Consider the following 27,006-nt stretch of genomic DNA (forward strand, 5'->3'; position numbering starts at 1 on the left):
AGTACTACTATGCAAATTTGTAAATTCATGTTTTGACTAAAATGGACTAGAAGATAGATAGATGTGTAATTGTAGTTCTGAATTAATTGCGTCTGCTTGGTTCGCCATGTGGAATCAACGCAGTTTTGTTTCCCATTAAGAAACACCACAACAGACTGTGAAATTCCAGAGAAAACAAGAATGGCTTCAGAAACCATGTACAGTGATTCACACTGTAGGTTTTTTCTTATATATATATTCAACAATGAATTTAACTGAATATATAAATATTCAATTTGGAGAGTCTTTTCCCAAACTAGCTCAGTTTTCACTTTTAGCTGTGGATTTCACACCCCTAATATTCAAAACAGCTTTAATGGTTCTGCACATGAACTTGGAAGCATCTACAAATTTCTCTCATTAGGAGAATAAACATTTAATTCATCACACAGGAAAAAGTTAATTGCTTCTTTCCAGGCTGATAATTCCCTGTCTTGACTGATTGACTGAAAAGCCAAAGTAAACATCTTTGCGGGACTAGAACTGTTTTCCATCCTCAAAACAGCAGAAGGCAAAATCATCAAGTATCATTTACCTTAAAAAATTACTAGAGTATTCTGCAAAGAATATTCAGTGTCTTTAGGAACAGGTTGTGTACAATAATAATACATATATCGTCATCCTCTATCATTGAAAAGCATGCATGAACACAGTCTAGGCAAACCACCCTTTTAGATTGTGAGCCCACTGTCGGGTAGGGACTGTCTCTATATGTTGCCAACCTGTACTTCCCAAGCGCTTAGTACAGTGCTCTGCACACAGTAAGCGCTCAATAAATATGATTGATATTAATCCAAGTATATCTAGGGCATACTGCTAATAACTCCAAAAACTCTTTGGCGGTGTTATTTTACAGCACGTCACTAACTCTGATAGTTGATTCTGTTAGTATAGACACATACATTATGATGTCATTTGAAGTTTATTTGCACTTACAAATGAATAACCCCCTTTGTTTTAAAGACAATAGGGCCAAATGACTTCATAGACCAAGAAGTGAATTGCTGACCAAAAGAGAGCCAACCATAACACATCCGCAGGTGCGCACTTGCAGACACACACACCCCTCTGACCCCCCCCACCCCCAAGGAACTTGGTAACCTACAGACTTAAATAAAACAGTTTAGGACTTACAGTTTCATAACACTGAATATAAACATCTGTACAAATATTTGTACAACATCCTAGTAACTTCTCTATTTGAATAACGCAAAATCCACATCAACCTTGAAGACATTTTGTTTGCATTTAAATGAGAAGCTCTAACGTTAGACCAGTTAGACGCACCTCTTTGACTTCACTTAAAAAAAAGATCAGGGGAAAGATTCAACTTCCTCATCTATGCCCTCTGACCAGTCAACTCATTTTCCTGTTGGGTGAAATTCATGATTCCACCCACAAACTAAAACTAAGTTGCAGTAACCACATACTTTGTAAGAGCTCAGACGTCGTACTGTTGTGTGAAAAGAATATGCTTTCACATTGCTTGCTTACCACACCTACCCAGTTCAGGTTTTGGACTTCCCTCAGAGAGTCTAAAGAGAAATCAAAACAGTGTTTGCCCGCCTTAGAAGCGGTGTGAATTAGTAGAAAGAGCACAGGCCTGAGACTCCAAGGACCTGATTCTAATCCAGGCTCTGCTATTTACCTGTTGTATGACCATGGGCAAATTGCTTCCCTTCTCTTCACTTCTCCCCTCTGGACTATGAGTTCCTCTCTAGACTGTGAGCTCGTTGTGGGTAGGAAATGTGTCTACCACCTCTGTCATACTGAACCCTCCCAAGCACTTAATACAGTGCCCCGCACAAAGTAAGCACTCAGTAAATACAATGGATTGAATCGCTGGGTCTCAGTTCCCTCATCTGTAAAATGGGGATTAAGTACCTCTTCTCCTCCCTGCTTACAATGTGAGCCCCATGTGGGACAGGGCTTGTATCCAGCCTAATTATCTTATATCTACCCCAGTCCTTATTACAGTGCTTGGCACATGGTAACTACTTAAATTATTAATAATTATCTAGAAAAAAGTTATGCTTACTGTTGTGCTCATTCATAGCTCGTAAGCCTAAATGTGATATCAGTGTAGTGATTTTTTTGGACCCCATACCTTCAAATCCTTTTCCAAACAAACTTTGCTTAATGTGAAAAAGTGGTGCATTTCAAGCAGATTACTAAACTTCCACGACTGCTCTCCAGATATTATTTACTTTAAGTGCAAAAAGACACTAAAAGTACAAAGCAACAGGCTTCAGTCTTCAGGCTGCTTTCAAATTAAACTATTCAACAAAAAACAAGAGTCCTGAATGGCAGAGGTCTCGCTGACTTGTAAATGCCTGAACATTTTGTTGAAAGGTGGATTGTCCACTAGATATGGTTGCCTATATTCTTCCATTTACTGTGATATTTAGACGAGTGAGCCCCACGTGGGACAGGGACTATGTTCATCCTGATTATCTTGTATGTGGCCCAGCGTTTATTAGGGTGCTTATACATAGTAAGCACCTAACAAACACCATAATTATTATTACTTATTATTAGTATAGAACAGACAGCATCAATCAAATATTGCCAGCGTGCCCATCCAAGGTGTCGTCACCCCTTGGTGAGTGTGTTGAGAGCAACTGACTCCAGGAAATTGCTGGTAGTCTGTAAAAACGCAGAGAATAACCCTAATTTACCTAATTCTTGTACTTCTCCATCTCAAACTCACTCATTCATTCATTAAGCGCTTACTCTGTGCAGAGCACTGTACTAAATGCTTGGAAAGTACAATTCAGTAACAGATAGAGACAATCCCTACCCAACAACAGACTCACAGTCTAGAAGGGAGAGACAGACAATAAAACAAAACGATTAGACAGGCATCAATAGCATCAAAATAGAATTATAGATAAATCACATAATTAATAAATAGAATATTAAGTATATACAAATGTACACAAGTGCTGTGTGGTGGGGAAGAGGGTAGAGCTGAGGGAGGGAGTAGGGGCGATGGGGAGGGGAGGAGGAGCAGAGGAAAAGGGGGGCTTAATCTGGGAAGGCCTCCTGGAGGAGGTGAGTTCTCAGTAGGGCTTTGAAGGGGGGAAGAGAGCTAGTTTGGTGGATGTGAGGAGGGAGGGCATTGCAGGCCAGAGGTAGGACGTGGGCCAGGGGTCAATGGCGGGACAGGCAAGAATGAGGCCCAGTGAGGAGATTAGCCACAGAGGAGCGGAGGCTGAGGGCTGGGCTGCAGAAGGAGAGAAGGGAGGTAAGGCAGGGGGGCGGCAAGGTGATGGAGGGCTTTGAAGCCAATAGTGAGGAGTTTTTGCTTGATGCGAAGGTTGATAGGCAACCACTGGAGATTGTTGAGGAGGGGGGTTACATGCCCAGGGCGTTTCTGTAGAAACTATCACATAAATACAGAAAGAGTCATCATACTTTGGTGTTACTTAAGTATTTACCATAATGCTAGGTCTTTGTGAGCATGGCGTTCCTTCAAAAACTTAAGTGGAAACGTGAAAACTCCTTCAGGGGCCCAAATTTATTTACGGTATATCTAATTTTGGACAACGTGCTAACAGTTGTTTCAGCTTTGGAACCGTACACTTATCAGACCCATCCCAGAACCCTAACACAAGCTAGGCTACCTGATGTTCAGGTCACATTCACGGCACTGTCAGTCACTAGCCCCACTTCCTCTTCCTAAAGAGCCTTTTAGTTGTTCCGGAGTCCAGGCAGACTAACAGAAGAGTGAGATGAGCAATACAGAGTCTTTGGCAATTTTCAATTGCCTGGCCAAAAATCCCAGTCTCAACAGGCTGAAACCAATGGCTTCCAGCCAACCCTGGAGTATATAATCTTCTATTGCCAATGCCCTTTGGGTTTGAATGAAAAGGGAACTGAATCCCATAGACACATGGCTCTGAGATGTGTTTTCTTTTCTGAAATGAGCATTGGATTTGCTCTTTGAAGACTTGGGCATTCCTTTTGGCTCTGAAGATAGAAAGCCAAGAAACTGTGTTGCAATGAGTACCGCTTTGATGCTGGACTGACTGGGTTTGGCTCAAATTACCACTTAATAAGGCAAAAGCCTGGCATTTACCTCACTTTAGGGAGAATAGGAAGGAGTTTGCTCTGGAAATTGAACGTGCATATGGTTTCTTCGACCAAGTGATGGTTTTCCAAAGATGGAGTAATGGATTAATGATTCTGAGAACACAAGCAGCTCTACTGCTCTGATAAAACAGGGAACCCAGTGAGTACTAGGGCAAAAATATTTGAAGCATTTGTGTGATTATTTCAAAGCTAAAAGAATCTGAAAAATTTAAGACTTGTTTCGTGCTATGGTAGGAGACACTTCACTAACAGAAATTTTGATGTTAAGCAGTCTTTGAGAACAGTACGGGTACCTACTTAAGTCCTAGCTGTTGGAGTGTGCTGACAACCAGATAACAGTAGAATATTTGCAACTGTTGGTTAGGTGATGAAATGGGTCAACTGTTAGTATGGCTTTTTCTTGGAAAGGATGGTAGAAAGAATTATTCAGGTTTCTCTCTGACAAACCACTTCCTGTCACTCCCTTCTTAATGCTCTTTAAAAGAAACAGGGACATGCTGTCTGAAGTCTGCAGTAGGAAGGTTTTGAAGAAACTGGCAATGGTATGTTGTGTGTGTGTTTTCACATGCAGCAAATTGTTATAATACCAAATGTATTTAGCCAGAACCAATCTTATGTAAACAACCTTTGGAGAAGCAGCATTCTCCTGCACTGAGTCAGGCATTCTGATGGTTTTTTCCACTGTGCTATGTAAGAATACTTCATTTCTCAACTTTAGCTGAAAAAGTTGAAAATGGGATTAGAGGTCTCAGGGAAGAGCACAGTCTCAGATTTCAAACATCAGAGTTGTGATGGAAAATATGAGATTGTGGTTTTATTTTGGCTGAACAGAACACATCAGAGGACTTCCATTAATGACACTAAGAGGATATAAAACAATTACTACCTGTGTGAACCAAACAGTGAGCACTCAGTAAAGTCCACTGACTGAAAGGTAAGTTTCAATCTGCAGGCCTGTTTTCTCTTGTAAATCCCTAGATAGGTGAAATATCCTTGGGGACAAGGGGAATATCATAGTTGATCAAGAAAGCTGTCTGGTAGGAATTGAAGTTCCTCCATCAAGGGCTTCCAATTCAATCAGCCCAGCTGATGAAAAATGCTCAAATTCTTACAGCTGTCCACAGTTCTAAACAACAGTATTTCAGTCGGGATTCGAAGTGACTGAATAATCGGGCCTGATCAAGTCAGAGCAGCTTCCTGAGATGCAGGGCTCCCATTCACATACTCCTTGTGGTCAATGGCTTGTGACCCTCGGGTAACAGATGTAGAGACCTGCGTTGCTGAGGCCTGGCCGAGATGGATCCGGGTTGGGTCTGGCTGCCTGAGGCCAAAGGCTGAACAAAGCGGACCGTGCCAGCTTTCCCGCAGACTTGTCTGTCGGATTTGTTAAACCGCAACAGCTGTGAGAAGAAAATCAGGCTTACGCCAATTCTGCTTGAGGGAACTTGCTTCCCAAACGTACCAAGTTAGTGGTTGCTCAGGTAAGTCCTATTAATGGACAGCAGACTCTTAACTGCTTAACAGTCTAGACTGGAAACTCGCTGTGCACAGTCTACCGATCCACCGTATCGTACTCCCCCAAGCGCTTAGTACAGTGCTCTGCACACAATAAGCACTCAGTAAAAAAGTACCATTCATTCATGGAGGACCAGCCCCAAAATTGTCACAAGCGTAAGGCTAACTTAAATTTAGGGGCACCATTACCTGACTGAAGCAGAACTACTTTGGCTCAGCCAGTTAGGTTGCAAGCGGGTCCATCCCTTTACTACTACTAATAATAGCATTTATTAAGCACTTACTATGTGCAAAGCACTGTTCTAAGCGCTGGGGAGGTTATGAGGTGATCAGGTTGTCCCACGGGGGGCTCACGGTCTTAATCCCCATTTTACAGATGAGGTAACAAGCACGGAGAAGTTAAGTGACTTGCCCAAACTCACACAGCTGGCAATTGGCGGAGTCGGAATTTGAATCCATGACCTTTGACTCCAAAGCCTTTCCACTGAGCCATGCCTTGTCTAGCTGAACCAGAGGCCTATTTCCAGGCCTCAAAGTCCCACAGTGATCTGCAAAGAAACCTATTTTCAGTGCACTTCATACTGTCTGCGCAGGCAACATCCCTCTAGATGAGGGCAATAGAAATGGGTCAAAAGGTGAAATCCCCTCGCTGGGGCTCGCGCTACACCCCACTAGCTCTGCTAGCACCTGGCTGGAGTCTGCAAGGAGATCGGCTCCAATTAGATTTGTTTTTCTTTTCCCTGATACAGACAAGGAAATAGAAAATCGAACTGAGAAGGCAAACACATCCTTTTGGATCACTGCCCAACAGAGTGAGGGCAGCCCGGTATCAGGCTCCTGATCAAGTTGAATTTGGTATGTAAAGTTGTAATGCCGTCCAACCTCCTCCCCTACCGATGCCATACAGGACTCCTTAAACAGTTTCGCCGGCGTCTAGAAGGGGCCGTACTTAACATCAAGTGGCGGAACAGGATCACAAACCGCCAAGTCCTGAAAACAAGTCTAACACTGAGGTTCTGCTCACCTCCACGCAGTTGTGCTGGGCGGGGTGGGTGAGGAGACTGGATGACAGTAGGAAGCCAAAACAGCTACTGCTTGGGAAAATGGAACTCGGAAACTGAAAGCTCCCAAGCGCTCGGTATCGTGCTTTGCACACAGTAAGCACTCAATAAATATGATCGAATGAATGAAAGCGAGAAACAGAGCAGAAGTTCCAAGGATACAGTAGGGTTTAGTACAATGCTCTGCTCAGACAAGGTGCTCAATACATAGACTGTAAGCTCGTTAGGGGCAGGGAATGTTTCTGTTATATTGTACTCTCTCAAGCGGTTAGTAGAGTGCCCTGCAAATCGTAAGTGCTCAATAAATACGACTGATGGAACAAATACTATGAACTGATGGAGTAAAACCAAACCTGAGGCAATGCTGCATCTCACCTAACAATTTGGAGTCAGATGCTCCGGATAAATCACGACCGCATGTTACAATCGAAGCACAGAAACTTCATAAGGATTGTAAGGCAAGCAGGCAAAAGGAAAAACAGCGCCAAATACCTCAAACAATAAACATGACAACACAACAAAGGGCAGTCTTTGTGCGAGCTCAACAGGGTCAGCATAATGTATCCCACACTGACCTTTTTAGCCTAATTTATTGTACTGTACTCTCCCAGGTGCCTAATACAGTGCTTTGTACAAACTAAGCCCTCAATAAATACCACTGATTGATATTTTCAGCCACACCCACACCCATAGGTGAATTTTAACATCAGGCAGGGGCATCTTTTTTTAGTTTGAAGGGCAACTCTATATATTTTCTTGATAAACAATGTGAACCCTGAAGGCTGAAAGATCCAAAGGATTTTTTTTGGTTTGGTTAACACAAAAATATTCCAGAGGAGCCAAATAATTGGTTATTACCAGTGAAAAAAAATCCCTCTCGAATCACACACAAATCAAGCACAAGAACACTACGTGTTTTGTTTTGTTGTATGCCTCCCCCTTCTAGACTGTGAGCCCGTTGTTGGGTAGGGACCGTCTCTATATGTTGCCAACTTGTACTTCCCAAGCGCTTAGTACAGTGCTCTGCACACAGTAAGCACTCAATAAATATGACTGAACGAACAAATGAAATGCTCCTATAAAATTCTGGCCCTTCCCACAGGAACACAAACTGACAATTCCTGTCCCCTCCATAGGAGCACAGGGAGTAGAAAAATGAGACCAGGAAGTGCTCTTTAAAACCGGGGCATACTGATGCCCTGGGCATAACTGTGGGGTGGGTGAGAGGGCAATTCATTAGCGGTTTTGCAAGCCATGGAATATACTAACTGCCTAAAGCAACTTTATGAAGCAATACCTTAGGGAGAAAGTATTAGTGGTTTCTGACCCCCCTGGGGTACCAAAATGTTGGTGGCTCAGGGGAAACTAGTTTCTCAAAGCCAAGGAAGATATCTAAGTAATTACGTGGCTGGTAACATCAGAGGTCAACTGTACTTTACCCACTTAAAATAATTTTACTGCTGAAATCTAAGGGGCTCTCCGCATTACCGCGTGGTCTATGCTCTTTTGTACTGCTCAGCTAAGAACCAAGCAAAACCTCCATAATACATTCTAAAAACTCACCACAGGGGAAAAGAAAAACCCCCAAACTCAAATTTTCTAGATTTGGGGAGTCAGTTGTTGCTACAGGCTTGTGCCTGCTGCTCCAAAACCAAGCTGCACAGACCTCTGGTTGGATCCAACTGGCTGAGGGTTGGGCCCAAGAAAATTCAGACAAATGGGTTAAATTCAGGCCAATTACATAAACTCAGGTGCCAAAATATTTTCGCATCTGGTCTGACTTCACAGTCCCGTGCAGTCCAGATAAAGAAATTTTACCATTATCTTGACTGAAGCTTGTGACCTTTTCTCAGGAAGTCAGTGGACCTAAGGACAGGAGATTCGTCATTCAAAATTATTTGGTTCCATTTCCCACACTTACAGTCTGAGAAATGTACTAAGCGAAGACAGTGAAACTTGACACTACTAGAGAAGTTGACAGTGCTGTTAATCCAATCATGCCCATCCAACAGCAGATAGTTTTAAAGCCCTGACATTCATTTTTTAAATAAGAATTGGAGATGGTCAACATAACTGTGTACATCACTGCCATTCATTAATCAGTGGGATTTATTGAGTGCTTACTGTGCGCAGACCACTGTATGTACTAAGCACTTGAGAGAGTCCAATTCGTCAGTGCTGAATTTATTCGATGCCAACTTTGTGCAGAAAATTGTACTAGACCCTTGAGAGACGTTCAAAAATAATAAGAACAGCAATCATATTCAGTAGAAAAATAGGCATACAGTATGTAAAGGCTTGAAAATGTCTGAAAATGGAAAATCCCAAAGTCCCAGTTTTAAAATGGAATTATGAACTATTGAAAAGGTTCGTGAGAACAAAAACACTGAATAAGGTATTGAAAGGGGTTTTCATTTTTGGAAAACACTAACTCTTTCACAGGAGTCATGCTACGTACACTATTTGCTCGTATCAAAGGTTGAACTGTTACAAGCATATCCATTGCTTAACAAGCACTGGTTTGGACTCCAGATAACTAAAAACTGCACTTGACCTCATGGGAAGCATCGGAAGAACAGTTTCCTTGCAAATTCAGGGGCACTGCTTTTACTGAGAACACTCCAATTCTAACAGGAAATTCGCTCACAATGGGATGGCCTCCTAAACAGCCCTCTGCCAGATTTTACAATCAAGATTTCTTGCCTCCTCCTTTTTTTTTGCATAGTTAAGCACCATGTCGAACTGCCATTTTAAGCCCTGAACCAGATTTTCCAGAATGACTGGTTGTTGAGACTGTCCTTTTCTATACCACTCATAACTCTAAAACAGGCAACTCAATCAGTATTTCTTTAATCTCTCTGACTGGTTTAATGAAGCCAAGCATATGACAAATATTGCATAGCAAGTCAAACTGATCAGGATATTCAATGATTCCACGTTCTGCAAATCTCGGTGGAAAGACTTCACCTGAACTCCTGCTGCTTGATCTCTTCACCAAAGTGAGCTTTGTTTCAGGGCTTGAACAATTAAAACCAAGGACAAACTTGAAAATTGCTCTGTTCCTTGTGGGCAGGGAATATGTCTAACACTGCTGTATTGTATTCTCCCAAGATTTTAGTGCAGTGCTCTGCACACAGTAAATGCTCAGTAAATACCACTGATTGAAGAAAGAATGGATTGTCCCAAGAAAGAAGGTGAAGGCAACAGTCAACAAAATCCCATTAAGCAGCTTAACTATAACCCTTTTGTTAAGTTCTTTGCTTGAATAAAGTACAGCTGAAATATGAAACAACAATTGGATTGCATCTACTTCAACCTTAAAGAGAACCCTAAATAACATCTGAATATTCTCCCTAGCAATTAATCCAATTCTTCCAAGACTTATGGGCAACACTGTTCAACCCGTACCACATTTACAAATCCATCTCAATCTTCGAATGCTGTCAAAATTTGGATTCAGTTACTCAGCAGGGACTTGTTTTATGTCCTGGAAGTTACAAAGTATTTTAGTGGAAGATTTCTTGTTTGCTTCAGCCTGAATTTTAGTATTCATTTATTCATTCAGGCGTATTTATTGAATGCAAAGCACCAATATTTGGAAGGGTGTTTTAAAATCATCCTTCCCCAATCCCTATAACCACCCCCTCCTCTTTCCCAACCCATCAGGGGCAAACAGGCATTCAGGCTCTCTTTACATTTCAATCCTTCCATCAGTGAAATGAGGCTATTTACCAGCAACAAAGAGATGTTAGGGAATCAGAAAATGTAGGGAACTTGACAGTAAGCATACAAACTCAGAGTTTAACTGCAACATAGAATTAATTTTAAATCTGGACTATATTTATGACCTTATTTTTAGAAACACATCTGCATTTAACTTCTAACTTAATGATGCACTTAAACTGAGAGTAACCCACAATGATATAATTATGTCACTGTCTTTTCCTCTCTGAATTATAGCAGTAGTGTGGTATAATAATACAGCACAAAGCAGCATCTGTTTCACAATCCAAGATAAAATCAAGATACAATTTTTGCATCTACTTCTATGCGCAGTACACAAAACATGTACATAGGAAGTTTAACAGCTACGCTTGCAATCACATTTTGGTTTTGAGGGCACTGTACTGCAAGCCGTAAAAGCAGAGGTGCCAAAAAATTACTAAAATCTCCTCCTTTCCGTAAAGGTCTTTCCAAAATTCGATTAGTTAAGTATAATTCCATTACCAACACTGGGAAACAATAACTATTTGCTCTTCGTTTTACTCATGGTTAAAGTTTAAATGTTACTTGTTTCTGTTATTCGATTTTAGGATTCTACTCCTGAAGTTTTGACTAGCGTCAGAAGTGATAAATACCCAGTTCTGGAGACCCTTTGTTCTATTATCTGAAAAGGAAAAGGAATTCTCCCTCTGCAGACAACAGTAAACCCTTGGAAGAGTACAACAGAATGAGTGTTCCCTGTCCTCGAGGAGTTTATCTTAATCTGGTGAGGAAGAAAGACATCTAAATTAAGAGGAAGAAAAGGGTATACGTATATGTTGCCAACTTGTACTTCCCAAGCGCTTAGTACAGTGCTCTGCACACAGTAAGCGCTCAATAAATACGATTGATGATGATGATGATGATGTATATGAGTTTAAGTAATAGGGTTGATCAGATTTGTAAAAATGCCTTGGAAGCGAGTACTTAAATGCTTAGGTGACACAGAAATGCTGGACAGACAATACGGGGGAAATTTAAAAAAGAGAGATTAGAAACTAATTAGGGAAGACCCCTGGAGGACATGTTATTTCAGAAGCAGCATGGTGGAAAAAGTATGGGCCTGGAAGAAGGCCCGGATTCTAAACCTTACTGTGTGCTGTCTGCTATGAGACCTTCGGCAACTCACTCAATTTCTCTGGGCTTCAGTTTCCTCATCTGCAAAATGAAGATTAAATCCTACTCCTTCCTACTAAGGCTGCGAGCCCTGTATGAGACAGGGACGGGGTCCAACCTAATTATCTTCTATCTACCCGAGCACTAACTAGGATTGAATGAATACAGTGCTTGGCACACAGTAAGCACTCAACGAGTACCATAAAAAAGAGCTTTGAAAAATGGGGAGAGGTGAGAATAAGAACCAGTGAGTAGGTAGGCCTTAGAGGAATGAAGAGTACAAAACGAGGTATAGGAGAAGAGAGTGGATACGTAGGAGGGAGCTGATTCAGTCCCTTAAAAAAATGTCACTACATTTCTGTGAAGTTATGTTCTGGCACTGCTAGCTCCTTGAAGGCACGAATCACGATAACTAGTTCTACTTTACTCTCCAAGTTCTTGGTAGAGTGCTCTACAGAGTAACCACTCAAATACTGTTGACTGATTCGATACGTATTCGAATACGATTGACGATGATGATGATTCATCACAGCCCTCACTACTTTGAAAGCCATATATTAAAGACTTTGAATGACAAAAGGGATGTGGGCAAGGTGGTCTATATGAGGCTCTGCCTCTCTTCCCTTCGGCTCCAAATCACCACACTAACTCTGCTTAAAGTAAGCCTAATCAGATTAGTAACGAAAACATTCTCCATCATCGTATCCAGGAAATGGTTCTTCGGCAATGTCTTCATTTCTGACAAGAATGTAGGGCAGGCAACCTTCCAACCTCCATCTTACACAGAGAAGTCTAGGGGGCTCCAGTTGCAGCATTAAAGGACAAAATGAAGAAACATTTAAGAAAATTTTCAATGTCTTACTGTACAATCATCTTAGCATGGGGATGGAAAATTCCAGTACCCTTTCACTCTCTTCAAACTTGACTTGTTCAATTGCTTCATTTCATCTCCAGCATTAACTGTCACCTGAACAGAAGACCACATTCTAATGTTGACATCATCTATTCATTCATTTAATTGTATTTATTGAGCGCTTACTGTGTGCAGAGCACTGTACTAAGCGCTTGGGAAGTACAAATCGGTGACATATAAAGACGGTCCCTAGTCTAGCAGGGGGAGCCGATCTATGAATGACAATCATCCCTTACGCAAATCCAAAATTTCAAAGTTTTGGAGCCAGTGTCAAAACACCTACAGTACATATTTTATCTTCAGTTGCCCGGGTCATAGGCAGTGGGGATAATCTATGAAAATCTCTTTCACATGGTTGTGATCAAAGTAGAGCAGCATTCCCGCCCCAAAGTTCAAGAATTTAGAAGTTCAGGTTTCAATCCCCAAAGTCATCTTTATGGCAGTTCCTCACTATTTTATTGTCAAAGGAATAGAGATGTTAAAGAGGGAAATCAACAAAAGTTTAGCTTAAATCTCTTCTTGTCAGAGATCTCAACTGTGAAATACTCTTGAACAACTTTCTCTTTTAAGGGCAGGGCATAACAACATCTAGGAGAAACTTCAGTAGTCAACTATATTTCCTGAACCCCAATTAGCAGTGAGAATAACAAAGGAAGGATACACACAGTCCCTGGCATCAAGAAGAGTATATCACACCACTACACTGCAGAATAAATAAGTAAAATTTCCTACAGAAAGTGTGCAATCCTTAGTCCCAAGGGCAAGGGAACACTACCATAGAAGAGTTTCAAAGACAAACTTTACAAAATGTAAGAAAAGAGGAACTGGATCAAAGAGGAAGGTAATTGGTGTTTTTGCCCGCTGCCTGAAAGGATGATTTCAAATCTTCTCGCTTTAAATTTTCTGCTGCTAAATCTCAAATCGCTGTTAAATCAACATCTCAGGCACTGAATAACATACATCACTATTCTTAATAATGTAGTGCTGATACAGCTGATTCCTCGATGTCTAAGAATTGATTTCTTGTTTTCATTAATATACCATACATATTCAAATGCTGCTTTTAAAGTCTCAGCTCTTGGCATTCTCAATCAAACTGAACATTCATATTCTACCATACCATACTTTGCAATTTACTGTTCTCTGGCTTCCCTTTGATATTCCCTGTTCTACATCCAAAGTGCTACTTTTTACTTTGTATTCTTAATACCACTCGCTGAATTACTGCATTAGCAACACTTGGAGACAAAAAAAAAACTTTTAAATTTATTTAACTCCCTCCAGTTAACCTTCACAGTTCATCCTCGATAGATATACTCATGTACATGCACATACTTCAGCTCTTCCAAAATTTTTCTGCTTATTTCTTTTCTTATTTTCTTATTTCACAAAATCCCATCTTTAGAACTTGGAACTGCTCCTTCCAAACATAAAATGACCCATTTGAAATTCTACCACCCTGCAATGCACTACAGTATTTGTCTTCACTGCGGCAAAATATACTTTTAAAAGCGATACCTAGAATTGAAGAGGGCTTGGATAAAAGATAGAAAGGAATCCATCAAGTGTATCAGTCCCCACGTTCAACTCAAGACAGCACTGTATTAGAAAGAGTACAAATAAAACAATTGATTCTGTGACTGCCCGGCAACTCTGATATTCCCATCTTATCCAAATGAAATCAGCATAAATTCAAGGGCAGATTCATCACATTTTGGTAGTTCATTCGCCTACATTTGTCACGTATTTTACAAATGTACCTTTAAACATCAAAATGGTATGAATGCACAGTGGCTGAAATATACACTTCAAACTTTTTTAACCTCAGCCAACGGCTCTCTACTGAGAAACCCATTGTGGTTTAAATTCTTACTTTCTTAATCATGTGGCAGAAACGCCCACGGACCGAGTGATTCAACTCGGGGCAGAAGGGGCATTTTGATTTTAGGGGTTATGGAGAAAAGTAGCTAATACGTAGCTTGAATGTTAAGAAACCAAAATTCTATCGCAGCCACCATCAATTCCACATTCCAGGTTCTGACTTGACCATGTGAAACTCGGGGATAGGGTATCCCTAATGGCTTTGGAAAGCAGATAACGATTCCTCTTCCCAGAAGATAAAGCAAAGGCAGCCATTTCCCACAGCATTTATGCAGAAATCCATAATTTGGATCAATAAATGTGTGTTTCCCCCTTTAGACTAAGGTCCCTGGGGACGGGGAAACACCTCTACTGTCATCTTGCACTCGTCATCGCTTAATAAATGCCAATGATTGATTTCCCCGAACTGAATACCTTTTTTTGGGAGGGGGCGGGGGGCATCGACTAATAAACTTGGGGTTTCTAGCAATCGGCATTAGGTCGTGGGTTCTAATCCCAGCTCTGCCACTTGTCTGCTGGGCGACTTTGGGCAAGTCACTTTATTTCTCTGTGCCTCAGTTCCTTCATATGTCAGATGGGGATTAAGACTGTGAGCCCCACGTGGGACAATCTCATTTCCTTGTATCTCCCCCAGCGCTTAGGACAGTACTCGGCACATAGTAAGCACTTAACAAATATTTTATTTTATTTATAATGGCATTGATTAAACACTTACTATGTGCCAAGCACTGTTCTAAGCGCTGGGAAGGTACAAGATGATCAGGTTGTCCCACGGGGGGCTCACAGTCTTCATCCCCATTTTCCAGATGAGGGAACCGAGGCCCAGAGAGGTGAAGTGACTTGCCCAAAGTCACACAGCTGACAATTGGCAGTCGTAATTTGAACCCATGACCACTGACTCCCAAGCCTGTGGTCTTTCCACTGAGCCACGCTGCGTCTCATACCATCACTATTATTATTAGGTGCACAGTGCTTGGCACATAGCAAGCGCTTAACAAATACCATCATTATTATTAGGAAGTGATAAAAGCAGGGCCGGGGTGGGGTAGCTGTACTAAACGCAGGTAACATGAGGTTCTTGCACTCATTTCCTGGGACTCCGGCAGACCTGGAAAAAGGGGGGCGGGGGAATTGGGCAGTTGAGGGGACGTGTCCACTAATCATGTTGCCCTGCCCTCGCCGAAGTGTTTAGTACCGTGCTCTGCGCCCGGTGAGCGCTCAATAAATGCCATTTTGGCACGGTTTGGGGGCGGCACGGAGGGGAGAGAGGCCAGGCCGAATGGGCAGAAGACAGCATCGTGGCTCAGGGGAAAGGGGCCGGGTTTTGGAGTCCGAGGTCATGGGTTCTAATCCAGACTCCACCAATTGTCAGCTGTGTGACTTCAGGAAGTCACTTACCTTCTCTGTGCCTCAGTTCCTTCATCTGTAAAACGGGGATTAATAATAATAATAATGATGGCATTTGTTAAGTGCTTACTATGTGCAAAGCACTATTCTAAGCACTGGGGGGATACAAGGTGATCAGGTTCTCCTACCTGGGGCTCACAGCCTTAATCCCCATATTACAGATGGGGTAACTGAGGCTCCAAGAAGTTAAGTGACTTGCTTAACATGTGGCGTAGCCAGGATTAGAACCCATGACCTCTGACTCCCAAGCTCGTGCTCTTTCCAGAGCCACGATGCTTCTCTTAAGATTTTAAGACCGTGAGCCGCCTGTTGGACAACCTGATCACCTTCTAACCTCCCCAGTGCTTAGAACAGTGCTTTGCACATAGTAAGCGCTTAATAAATGCCATCGTTATTATTATTACCACGCTCTGCGCCCGGTGAGTGCTCAAAAAATGTCATTTTGGGATGGTTTGGGGGACGGTGGAGGGGAGAGAAGCCAGGCCGGGCAGCTGGAGAAGACATCAGGGTGGCTCAGTGGAAAGAGCCCGGGCTTTGGAGTCGGAGTTCATGGGTTCAAATCCCGGCTCCGCCAACTATCAGCTGGGTGACATTGGGGAAGTCACTTCACTTCTCTGGGCCTCAGTTTCCTCATCTGTAATACGGGGATGAAGACTGAGCCCCTCGTGGGACAACCTGATCACCTTGTAACCTCCCCAGCGCTTAGAACAGGGCTATGCACATAGCAAGCGCTTAATAAATGTCATTATTATTATTAGAACAGTGCTTTGCGCATAGTAAGCGCTTAACAAATGCCATTGTTACTATTATTCAAAGCTATTTACCTTAACTTCTCTGGGCCTCAGTTTCCTCATTTGTAAAATGGGGATTAAGACTGGGAGCCCCACCTGGGGCAACCTGATCACCCTGTATCCTCCCCAACGCTTAGAATAATGATGGCATTTATTAAGCGCTTACTATGTGCAAAGCACTGTTCTAAGCGCTGGGGAGGACAGTGCTTTGCACATAGTAAGCGCTTAATAAATGCCATCATTATTATTAGAACAGTGCTTTGCACATAGTAAGTGCTTAATGTCATCATTATTAACAGTGCTTTGCACATAGTAAGGGCTTAATAAATGTCATCATTATTATAACAGTGCTTTGCACATAGCACTTAATAAATGACGTCACTATTATTAGAACCATGCTTTGCACATAGTAGGCGCTTTATAAATGCCATCATTATTATGAGAACAGCGCTCTGCACATAGTAAGCGCTCAATAAATTCCATCATTATTATAAGAACAGTGCTTTGCACGTAGTAAGCGCTCAATTAATGCCATCATTATTATTATTAGAACAGTGCTTTACACATAGTAAACGCTCAATAAATGCCATCATTATTAGAACAGTGCTTTACACATAGTAAGTGCTCAATAAATGCCATCATTATTAGAATAGTGCTTTGCACATAACAAGCGCTTAATATAAGCCACATTATTATTCCGAGAACAGTGCTTTGCACATAGTAAGCGCTTAATAAATGCCATCGTGATTATTATGAGAACAGTTCTTTGCACATAGTAAGCGCTCAATGAATGCCATCAGTATTATTATGAGAGCAGTGCTTTGCACACAGTAAGCACTTAATACCATCATCATTACTATTATGAGAACAGCACTTCGCACATAGTAAGCGCTTAATTAAAACAGTGCTTTGCACATAGCGCTTAATTGGAACAGTGCTTTCCACATAGTAAGCGCTCAGTAAATGCCATCACTATTATTATGAGAACAGTGCTTTGCCCATAGTAAGTGCTTAATATATGCCATCATTATTATTACGAGAACAGTGCCTTGCACAAAATAGGCACTTAATAGATGTCATCATTACTATTAGGAGAACAGTGCTTTGCACATAGTAAGCGCTTAATAAATGCCATCATTATTATTACGAGAACAGTGCTTCGCACATAGTAAGCGCTTAATATATGCCATCATTATTATTACGAGAACAGTGCCTTGCACAAAATAGGCGCCTAATAGATGCCATCATTACTATTAGGAGAACAGTACTTCGCACATAGTCAGCGCTTAATAAATGCCAACATTATTATTATAACAGTGGTTCGCACATAGTAAGCGCTTAATTAGAACAGTGGTTCGCACATAGTAAGCGCTGAATTAGAACAGTGTTTTGCACATAGTAAGCGCTTAATTAGAACAGTGGTTCGCACATAGTAAGCGCTTAATTGGAACAGTGTTTTGTACATAGTAAGCGCTTAATAAACACAATCATGATTATTACGAGAACGGTGCTTTGCCCATGGTAAGCGCTTGATAAATGCCATCATGATTATTACGAGAACAGTGCTTTGCACACAGTAAGCGCTTAATAAATGCCATCACTATTATGAGAACAGTGCTTCGCACATAGTCAGCGCTTAATTAGAACAGTGCTTCGCACATAGTAAGCGCTTAATTGGAACAGTGCTTCGCACATAGTAAGCGCTTAATAAATGCAATCATGATTATTACGAGAACAGTGCTTTGCCCATAGTAAGCGCTTAATAAATGCCATCATGATTACTATGAGAACAGTGCTTGGCACATAGTAAGCACTTAATAAATGCCATCACTATTATGAGAACAGTGCACATAGTACACTATGTACATAGTACATAGTTTTGCACATAGTCAGCGCTTAATTGGAACAGTGCTTTGCACATAGTAAGCGCTTAATAAATGCAATCATGATTATTATGAGAACGGTGCTTTGCCCATAGTAAGTGCTTAATAAATGCCATCATGATTATTACGAGAACAGTGCTTTGCACATAGTAAGCGCTTAATATATGCCATCACTATTATGAGAACAGTGCTTTGCACATAGTAAGCGCTTAATAAATGCCATCACTATTACGAGAGCAGTGCTTTGCCCATAGGAAGCGCTTAATAAATGCCATCACTATTACGAGAGCAGTGCTTTGCACATAGGAAGCGCTTAATAAATGCCATCACTATTACGAGAGCAGTGCTTTGTCCATAGGAAGCGCTTAATAAATGCCATCATGATTATGGTGAGAACAGCGCTTCGCACGTAGTAAGCGCTCAATGAGTGCCATCACGATTATGAGGAGGGCAGTGCTTCGCACGTAGTAAGCGCTCAATGAGTGCCATCACGATTATGAGGAGAGTAGCGCATCACACGTAGTAAGCGCTCAATGAGTGCCATCACGACTATGAGTGGCGCTTCGCACGTAGTAAGCGCTCAATGAGTGCCATCACGACTATGAGGAGAGCGGCGCTTCGCACATAGTAAGCGCTCAATGAGTGCCATCACGACTATGAGGGCAGCGCTTCGCACGTAGTAAGCGCTCAATGAGTGCCATCACGACTATGAGAGCAGCACTTCGCACATAGTAAGCGCTCAATGAATGCCATCACGATTATGAGGGCAGCGCTTCGCACATAGCAAGCGCTCAATGAGTGCCATCACGACTATGAGGAGAGCGGCGCTTCGCACCTAGTAAGCGCTCAATGAATGCCATCACGATTATGAGGAGGGCAGCGCTTCGCACGTAGTAAGCGCTCAATGTGCCATCACGACTATGAGGAGAGCGGCGCTTCGCACCTAGTGAGCGCTCAATGAGTGCCATCACGACTATGAGGAGAGCAGCGCTTCGCACCTAGTAAGCGCTCAATGAGTGCCATCACAACTATGAGGAGAGCAGCGCTTCGCAGCTAGTAAGCGCTCAATGAGTGCCATCACGATTGTGAGGAGGGCAGCGCTTCGCACGTAGTAAGCGCTCAACGAGTGCCATCACGATTGTGAGGGGAGCAGCGCTTCGCACATAGTAAGCGCTCAATGAGTGCCATCACGATTATGAGGAGAGCAGCGCTTCGCACCTAGTAAGCGCTCAATGAGTGCCATCACGACTATGAGAGCAGCACTTCGCACGCTCAATGAGCGCCATCACGACTATGAGGAGATCAGCGCTTCGCACATAGTTAGCGCTCAACGAATGCCATCACGACTATGAGGAGAGCAGCGCTTCGCACGTAGTAAGCGCTCAATGCGTGCCATCACGATTATGAGGAGAGCAGCGCTTCGCACGTAGTGAACGCTCAATGAGTGCCATCACGATTATGAGGAGGGCAGCGCTTCGCACATAGTAAGCGCTCAATGAGTGCCATCACGATTATGAGGAGGGCAGCGCTTCGCACGTAGTAAGCGCTCAATGAATGCCAACACGACTATGAGAGCGGCGCTTCGCACGTAGTAAGCGCTCAATGAGTGCCATCACGATTACAGTGAGAAGAGCGCTTCGCACGTAGTAAGCGCTCAATGAGCGCCATCACGATTATGAGGGCAGCGCTTCGCACGTAGTGAGCGCTCAATGAGTGCTATCACGACTATGAGGAGAGCAGCGCTTCGCACATAGTAAGCGCTCAATGAATGCCATCACGACTATGAGGAGGGCAGCGCTTCGCACGTAGTAAGCGCTCAATGAGTGCCATCACGATTATGAGGAGAGCGGCGCTTCGCACCTAGTAAGCGCTCAATGAGTGCCATCACGATTATGAGAGCAGCGCTTCGCACGTAGTAAGCGCTCAACGAGTGCCATCACGATTGTGAGGGCAGCGCTTCGCACGTAGTAAGCGCTCAACGCGTGCCATCACGATTGTGAGGGGAGCAGCGCTTCGCACGTAGTGAGCGCCCAACGAGCGCGGCGGCGAGGGGAGGCCGTAGGGCGGGGCAGGGTGGCCGACTCACTGACTGACTGACTGACTGACCCAGGCGGGCAGGTCCGCGGCGCGGAGCCCCGGGGCGGGGTCGTCCCCCCGGTCGCGGTCCAGGAAGGCGAGCGCCCGCCGCCAGCGGGAGGCGGGGGCGGCCCGGGGGCCCCGGGCGGCGCGGGGGCCCGGGCGGGGGCCCCAGACCAGCAGCAGCAGCAGCAGCGCCAGCAGGACCCAGCTGAAGCTGAGCCCCAGGTAGCCCAGGGCGTACACCGGGAACAGCAGCAGGAAGCTGACGGCCAGCTGACACACCAGCCCGGACACGTCCACGCTCAGCAGCGGCGGCGGCGCCGTGAGCGGAGCCTCGTCCTGGGCTCCCAGACCCGCCGCCGTCCCCGCCGCCGCCGCCGCCTTCTCCTCGTCGTCCTCCTTCTTGTCGTCCGCCGCGTTGGGGCCGGGCTCCCCCCCGGCCCCCTGCTCCCCCGGCCCCCCGCCGCTCATGGCGGCGCCCGCACCCACGGGCTACGAACGGCGGGGAAGCCCCGGCACCGGCCGCATCCCGCGCTCACGGTGACACTCGGCTCGCCCGGGATCGCCCGCCCACCCGAAAGACGGCGCCTGACGTCATCACGCACAGGGGGGGCGTGGCCCCCGAGCGTCGCACCGCCCCTCGGCAGGGCCGTCATTCAATCATTCATTCATCATCATCATCAGCATAACGATAATGGCATTTCTTAAGCGCCGCCCTCGGGCGGGCCGTCATTCCTTCATTCATTCATCATCATCATCATAATGATGGCATTTCTTAAGCGCCGCCCCTCGGACATTCCTTCATTCACTCATAATAATAATAATAATAATAATAATAATAATAATAGCATTTCTTAAGCACCGCCCCTCGAGCGGGCCGTCATTCATTCATTCATTCATTCATCATCATCATCATCATCATAATGATGGCATTTCTTAAGCGCCGCCCCTCGGGCATTCCTTCATTCACTCATAATAATAATAATAATAAAAATAATAATAATAATAATAATAGCATTTCTTAAGCACCGTCCCTCAAGCGGGCCGTCATTCATTCATTCATTCATTCATAATAACAATAATGATGATGATGATAATAATAATACCATTTCTTAAGCGCAGCCCCCCGGGCGGGCCGTCATTCCTTCATTCATAATAATAATAATAATAATAATAATAATAATAATAATAATAATAATAGCATTTCTTAAGCACCGCCCCTCGGGCGGGCCGTCATTCCTTCATTCATTCATCACCATCATGATAATGGCATTTCTTAAGCACCGCCCTCGGGCGGGCCGTCATTCCTTCATTCATTCATTCATCATCATCATCATCATCATCATAATGATGGCATTTCTTAAGCGCCGCCCCTCGGACATTCCTTCATTCACTCATAATAATAATAATAATAATAATGGCATTTCTTAAGCACCGCCCCTCGAGCGGGCCGTCATTCATTCATTCATTCATAATAACAATAATGATGATGATGATGATGATAATAATAGCATTTCTTAAGCGCCGCCCCCCGGGCGGGCCGTCATTCCTTCACTCATTAATAATAATAATAATGATGATGATAATAATAATAATAGCATTTCTTAAGCGCCGCCTCTCGGGCGGGCCGTCATTCCTTCATTCATAATAATAATAATAATAATAACGATAATAATAATAACGATGATAATAATAATAGCATTTCTTAAGCACCGCCCCTCGGGCGGGCCGTCATTCCTTCATTCATTCATCACCATAATGATAATGGCATTTCATCATCAATCGTATTTATTGACTGTGAGCCCACTGTTGGGTAGGGACTGTCTCTATGTGATGCCAATTTGTACTTCCCAAGCGCTTAGTACAGTGCTCTGCACATAGTAAGCGCTCAATAAATCCGATTGATTGATTGATTGATTTCTTAAGCGCCGCCCTCGGGCGGGCCGTCATTCCTTCATTCATTCATTCATCATCATCATCATCATCATAATGATGGCATTTCTTAAGCGCCGCCCCTCGGACATTCCTTCATTCACTCATAATAATAATAATAATAATGGCATTTCTTAAGCACCGCCCCTCGAGCGGGCCGTCATTCATTCATTCATTCATAATAACAATAATGATGATGATGATAATAATCATAGCATTTCTTAAGCGCAGCCCCCCGGGCGGGCCGTCATTCCTTCACTCATTAATAATAATAACAGTAATGATGATGATAATAATAATAATAGCATTTCTTAAGCGCCGCCTCTCGGGCCGGCCGTCATTCCTTCATTCATAATGATAATAATAATAATAATAATGATAATAATAACAATAATAATAATAGCATTTCTTAAGCACCGCCCCTCGGGAGGGCCGTCATTCCTTCATTCACTCATCACCATAATGATAATGGCATTTCTTAAGCACCGCCCTCGGGCGGGCCGTCATTCCTTCATTCATTCATTCATCATCATCATCATCATCATCATAATGATGGCATTTCTTAAGCGCCGCCCCTCGGACATTCCTTCATTCACTCATAATAATAATAATAATAATGGCATTTCTTAAGCACCGCCCCTCGAGCGGGCCGTCATTCATTCATTCATTCATTCATTCATAATAACAATAATAATGATGATGATGATAATAATAATAGCATTTCTTAAGCGCAGCCCCCCGGGCGGGCCGTCATTCCTTCACTCATTAATAATAATAATGATGATGATGATAATAATAATAATAGCATTTCTTAAGCGCCGCCTCTCGGGCGGGCTGTCATTCCTTCATTCATAATAATAATAATAATAATAATAATAATGATAATAATAATAATAATAATAGCATTTCTTAAGCACCGCCCCTCGGGCGGGCCGTCATTCCTTCATTCATTCATCATCATCATCAACATCATAATGATGGCATTTCTTAAGCGCCGTCCCTCGAGCGGGCCGTCATTCCTTCATTCACTCATAATAATAATAATGATGATGATGATAATAATAATAGCATTTCTTAAGCGCAGCCCCCCGGGCGGGCCGTCATTCCTTCATTTATTCATAATAATAATAAATAATAACAATAATGACGGCATTTCTTAAGCGCCGCCCCTCGGGCGGGCCGCCATTCCTTCCTTCATTCATAATAATAATTATAGTAATAATAATAATAATAATAATAATAATAATGATAACAATGGCATTTCTTAAGCGCCGCCCCTCGGGCGGGCCGCCATTCCTTCCTTCATTCATAATAATAATGATAGTAATAATAATAATAATAATAATGGCATTTCTTAAGCACCGCCCCTCGGGTGGGCCGTCATTCATTCATTCATCATCATCATAATGATAATGGCATTTCTTAAGCACCGCCCCTCGGGCGGGCCGTCATTCCTTCACTCATTCATCATAATAATAATAATAATAATAATAATAATAATAATAATGGCATTTCTTAAGCTCCGCCCCTCGGGCCGGCCGTCATTCCTTCATTCATTCATTCATAATAATAATAATGATAATAATAATAGCATTTCTTAAGCACCGCCCCTCGGGCGAGCCGTCATTCCCTTAATAATAATAATAATTAATAATAATAATAATAACAATAATAATGGCATGACTTAAGCTCCGCCCCTCGGGCGGGCCGTCATTCCTTCATTCATTCACCATCATCATAATAATGATGGCATTTCTTAAGCACCGCCCCTCGGACGGGCCGTCATTACTTCATTCATTCATAATAACAATAATAATGATAATAATAATGGCATTTCTTAAGCACCGCCCCTCGGGCGATCCGTCATTCCCTTAATAATAATAATAATTAATAATGATGATGATAATAATAATAATAATAATAACAATAATAATGGCATGACTTAAGCTCCGCCCCTCGGGCGGGCCGTCATTCTTCATTCATTCACCATCATCATAATAATGATGGCATTTCTCAAGCACCGCCCCTCGGGCGGGCCGTCATTACTTCATTCATTCATAATAACAATAATAATGATAATAATAACGGCATTTCTTAAGCGCTGCCCCTCGGGCGGGCCGTCACTCCTTCATTCATTCATAATAATAATAATAATGATAATAATGGCATTTTTTAAGCGCTTACTATGTGCCAAGCACTGTTTCTAAGCACTGGGGAGGATACAAGCTGATCGCGTTGCCCGCGGGCCGGTGAGAAACGTCGTCACTCAGAGGGGGGCGGAGCCTCGAGCGTCGCACCGCCCCTCTGTCGGGCCGCCATTCATTCATTGATAATAATAACAATAATAATAATAACAATAGTAATAATAATGGCATTTCTTAAGCGCTTACTACGTGCCAAGCACTGGGGAGGATACAAGCTGATCGCGTTGCCCGCGGGGCCGGCGGGTGACGTCATCACGCAGTGGGGGCGGGGCCGGCCGTCATTCATTCATTCATCATCATAATCACGGCATTTGTTAAGCACTTATTATGCGCCAAGCACTGTATTAGAAAATGTATTATAAAATGGAGATGTGGAAGAAATGAACACAGCACGATTGACACCCCCTTTCACATGACTGTGAGCCCGTTGTTGGGTAGGGACCGTTTCTATATGTTGACGACTTGTACTTCCCAAGCACTTAGTACAGTGCCCCGCACACAGCAGGCGCTCGATAAATACGATTGAATGAATGAATGAATACAAGGTGATCACGTTGCCTTCAGGCCGGCGTGTGACGTCATCACGCAGCAGGGGGCGGGGCCCCGAGTACCGCCCCGCAGGCAGGCATTAATAATTCATCATCATCATCATCATCATCATCATTCATTCATTCATTCATTCATTCATTCATGAATAATTCATTCATTCATTCATAATAATAATGATGGCATTTGTTAAGCGCTTACTATGTGCAAAGCACTGTTCTAAGCGCTGGGGAGGTTACAAGGTGATCAGGTTGTCCCACAGGGGGCTCACAGTCTTCATCCCCGTTTTACAGATGAGGGAACTGTGGCCCAGAGGAGTTAAGCGACTTGCCCAAAGTCACACAGCTGACAATTGGCGGAGGCGGGATTTGAACCCATGACCTCTGACTCCAAAGCCCGGGGTCTTTCCACTGAGCCACGCTGCTTCTCTATTTGTTCTATTTGCTCTACAATTCTGTTTGTTTGATGACTTGACACCTGTCCACATGTTTTGTTTTGTTTTGTTGTCTGTCTCCCCCTTCTAGACTGTGAGCCCGTTGTTGGGTGGGGACGGTCTCTAAATGTCGCCAACTTGGACTTCCCGAGCGCTTAGCACAGTGCTGTGCTCACAGTAAGCTCTCAATAAATACGACTGAATGAATGAATTCTCTGTTGCCGAATTGTACTTTCCAAGCGCTTAGTACAGTGCTCTTGCACCCAGTAAGAGCTCAATAAATACGATTGAATAATAATAACAACAAGAATAATGGCATTTGTTAAGTGCTTAATATGTGCAAAGACCGTTCTTAGCCCTGGGGAGGATACAGAGTGATCAGGTTGTCCCACGCGTGGCTCAGTGGAAAGAGCCTGGGCTTTGGAGTCAGAGGTCATGGGTTCAAATCCCGCTCCGCCAATTGTCAGCTGTGTGACTTTGGGCAAGTCACTTAACTTCTCTGTGCCTCAGTTCCCTCATCTGTAAAATAGGGATTAAGACTGTGAGTCCCACGTGGTGGGACAACCTGATCACCGTGTATCCCCCCAGTGCTTAGAACAATGCTTTGCACATAGTAAGCGCTTAACAAATATCATCATCATCCCCATTTTACAGATGGGGTAACTGAGGCCCAGAGAAGTGACTTGCCCAAATAATAATAATAATAACAGCAATATCACAGTAATAATAGTAATTATCACAGTAATATTACAGTAATAATAATTATTATTACAGTAATATCACAGTAATAATAATAATGATTATTATTATTAGGGCAAGTCACTTCTCTGGGCCTGTTACCCCATCTGTAAAATGGGGATGATGATGATGATGATGGCATTTGTTAAGCGCTTACTATGTGCAAAGCACCGCTCTAAGCCCTGGGGGGATACAAGGTGATCAGGTTGTCCCGGGGGGTGGGGGGTTCACAGTTTTAATCCCCAAAGTCACCCAGCTGACAATTGGCGGTGGCGGGATTTGAACCCACGACCTCCGGGCTCTTTCCGCTGAGCCACGCTGCTTCTCTGCAGCGGAAATGAATGAATGATTAGATAAATGATTCAATCGTATTTATTGAGAGATTACTGTGTGCCGAGCACTGTACTAAGAGCTTGGGAAGCACGAGCTGGCCACATATAGACATAAGTGTATATATGTTTGTACATATTCTTTACTCTATTTATTTATTTAATTTATTTGTACCTATCTATTCTATTTATTTTATTTTGTTAGTATGTTTGGTTTTGTTCTCTGTCTCCCCCTTTTAGACTGTGAGCCCACTGTTGGGTAGGGGCTGTCTCTATGTGTTG

The 27,006-nt window shown here is 43.2% G+C and overlaps 1 protein-coding gene across 1 annotated transcript in view; it reads right to left on the reverse strand.

Annotated features, from left to right (window-relative positions):
• The window catches only part of ESYT2 (extended synaptotagmin 2), a 102,945-nt gene extending 81,932 nt beyond the window's left edge, over positions 1-21,013 (reverse strand). Inside the window, exon 1 of the mRNA XM_038755645.1 lies at positions 20,570-21,013. Coding sequence (XP_038611573.1) covers positions 20,570-21,013 — 444 coding nt within the window. The remainder of the gene's footprint in view (positions 1-20,569) is intronic.
• Between the last annotated feature and the right edge of the window lie 5,993 nt (positions 21,014-27,006).

The sequence above is a fragment of the Tachyglossus aculeatus genome, chromosome 13, assembly GCF_015852505.1.
Source record: "Tachyglossus aculeatus isolate mTacAcu1 chromosome 13, mTacAcu1.pri, whole genome shotgun sequence".
Taxonomy (NCBI): Eukaryota; Metazoa; Chordata; class Mammalia; order Monotremata; family Tachyglossidae; genus Tachyglossus; species Tachyglossus aculeatus.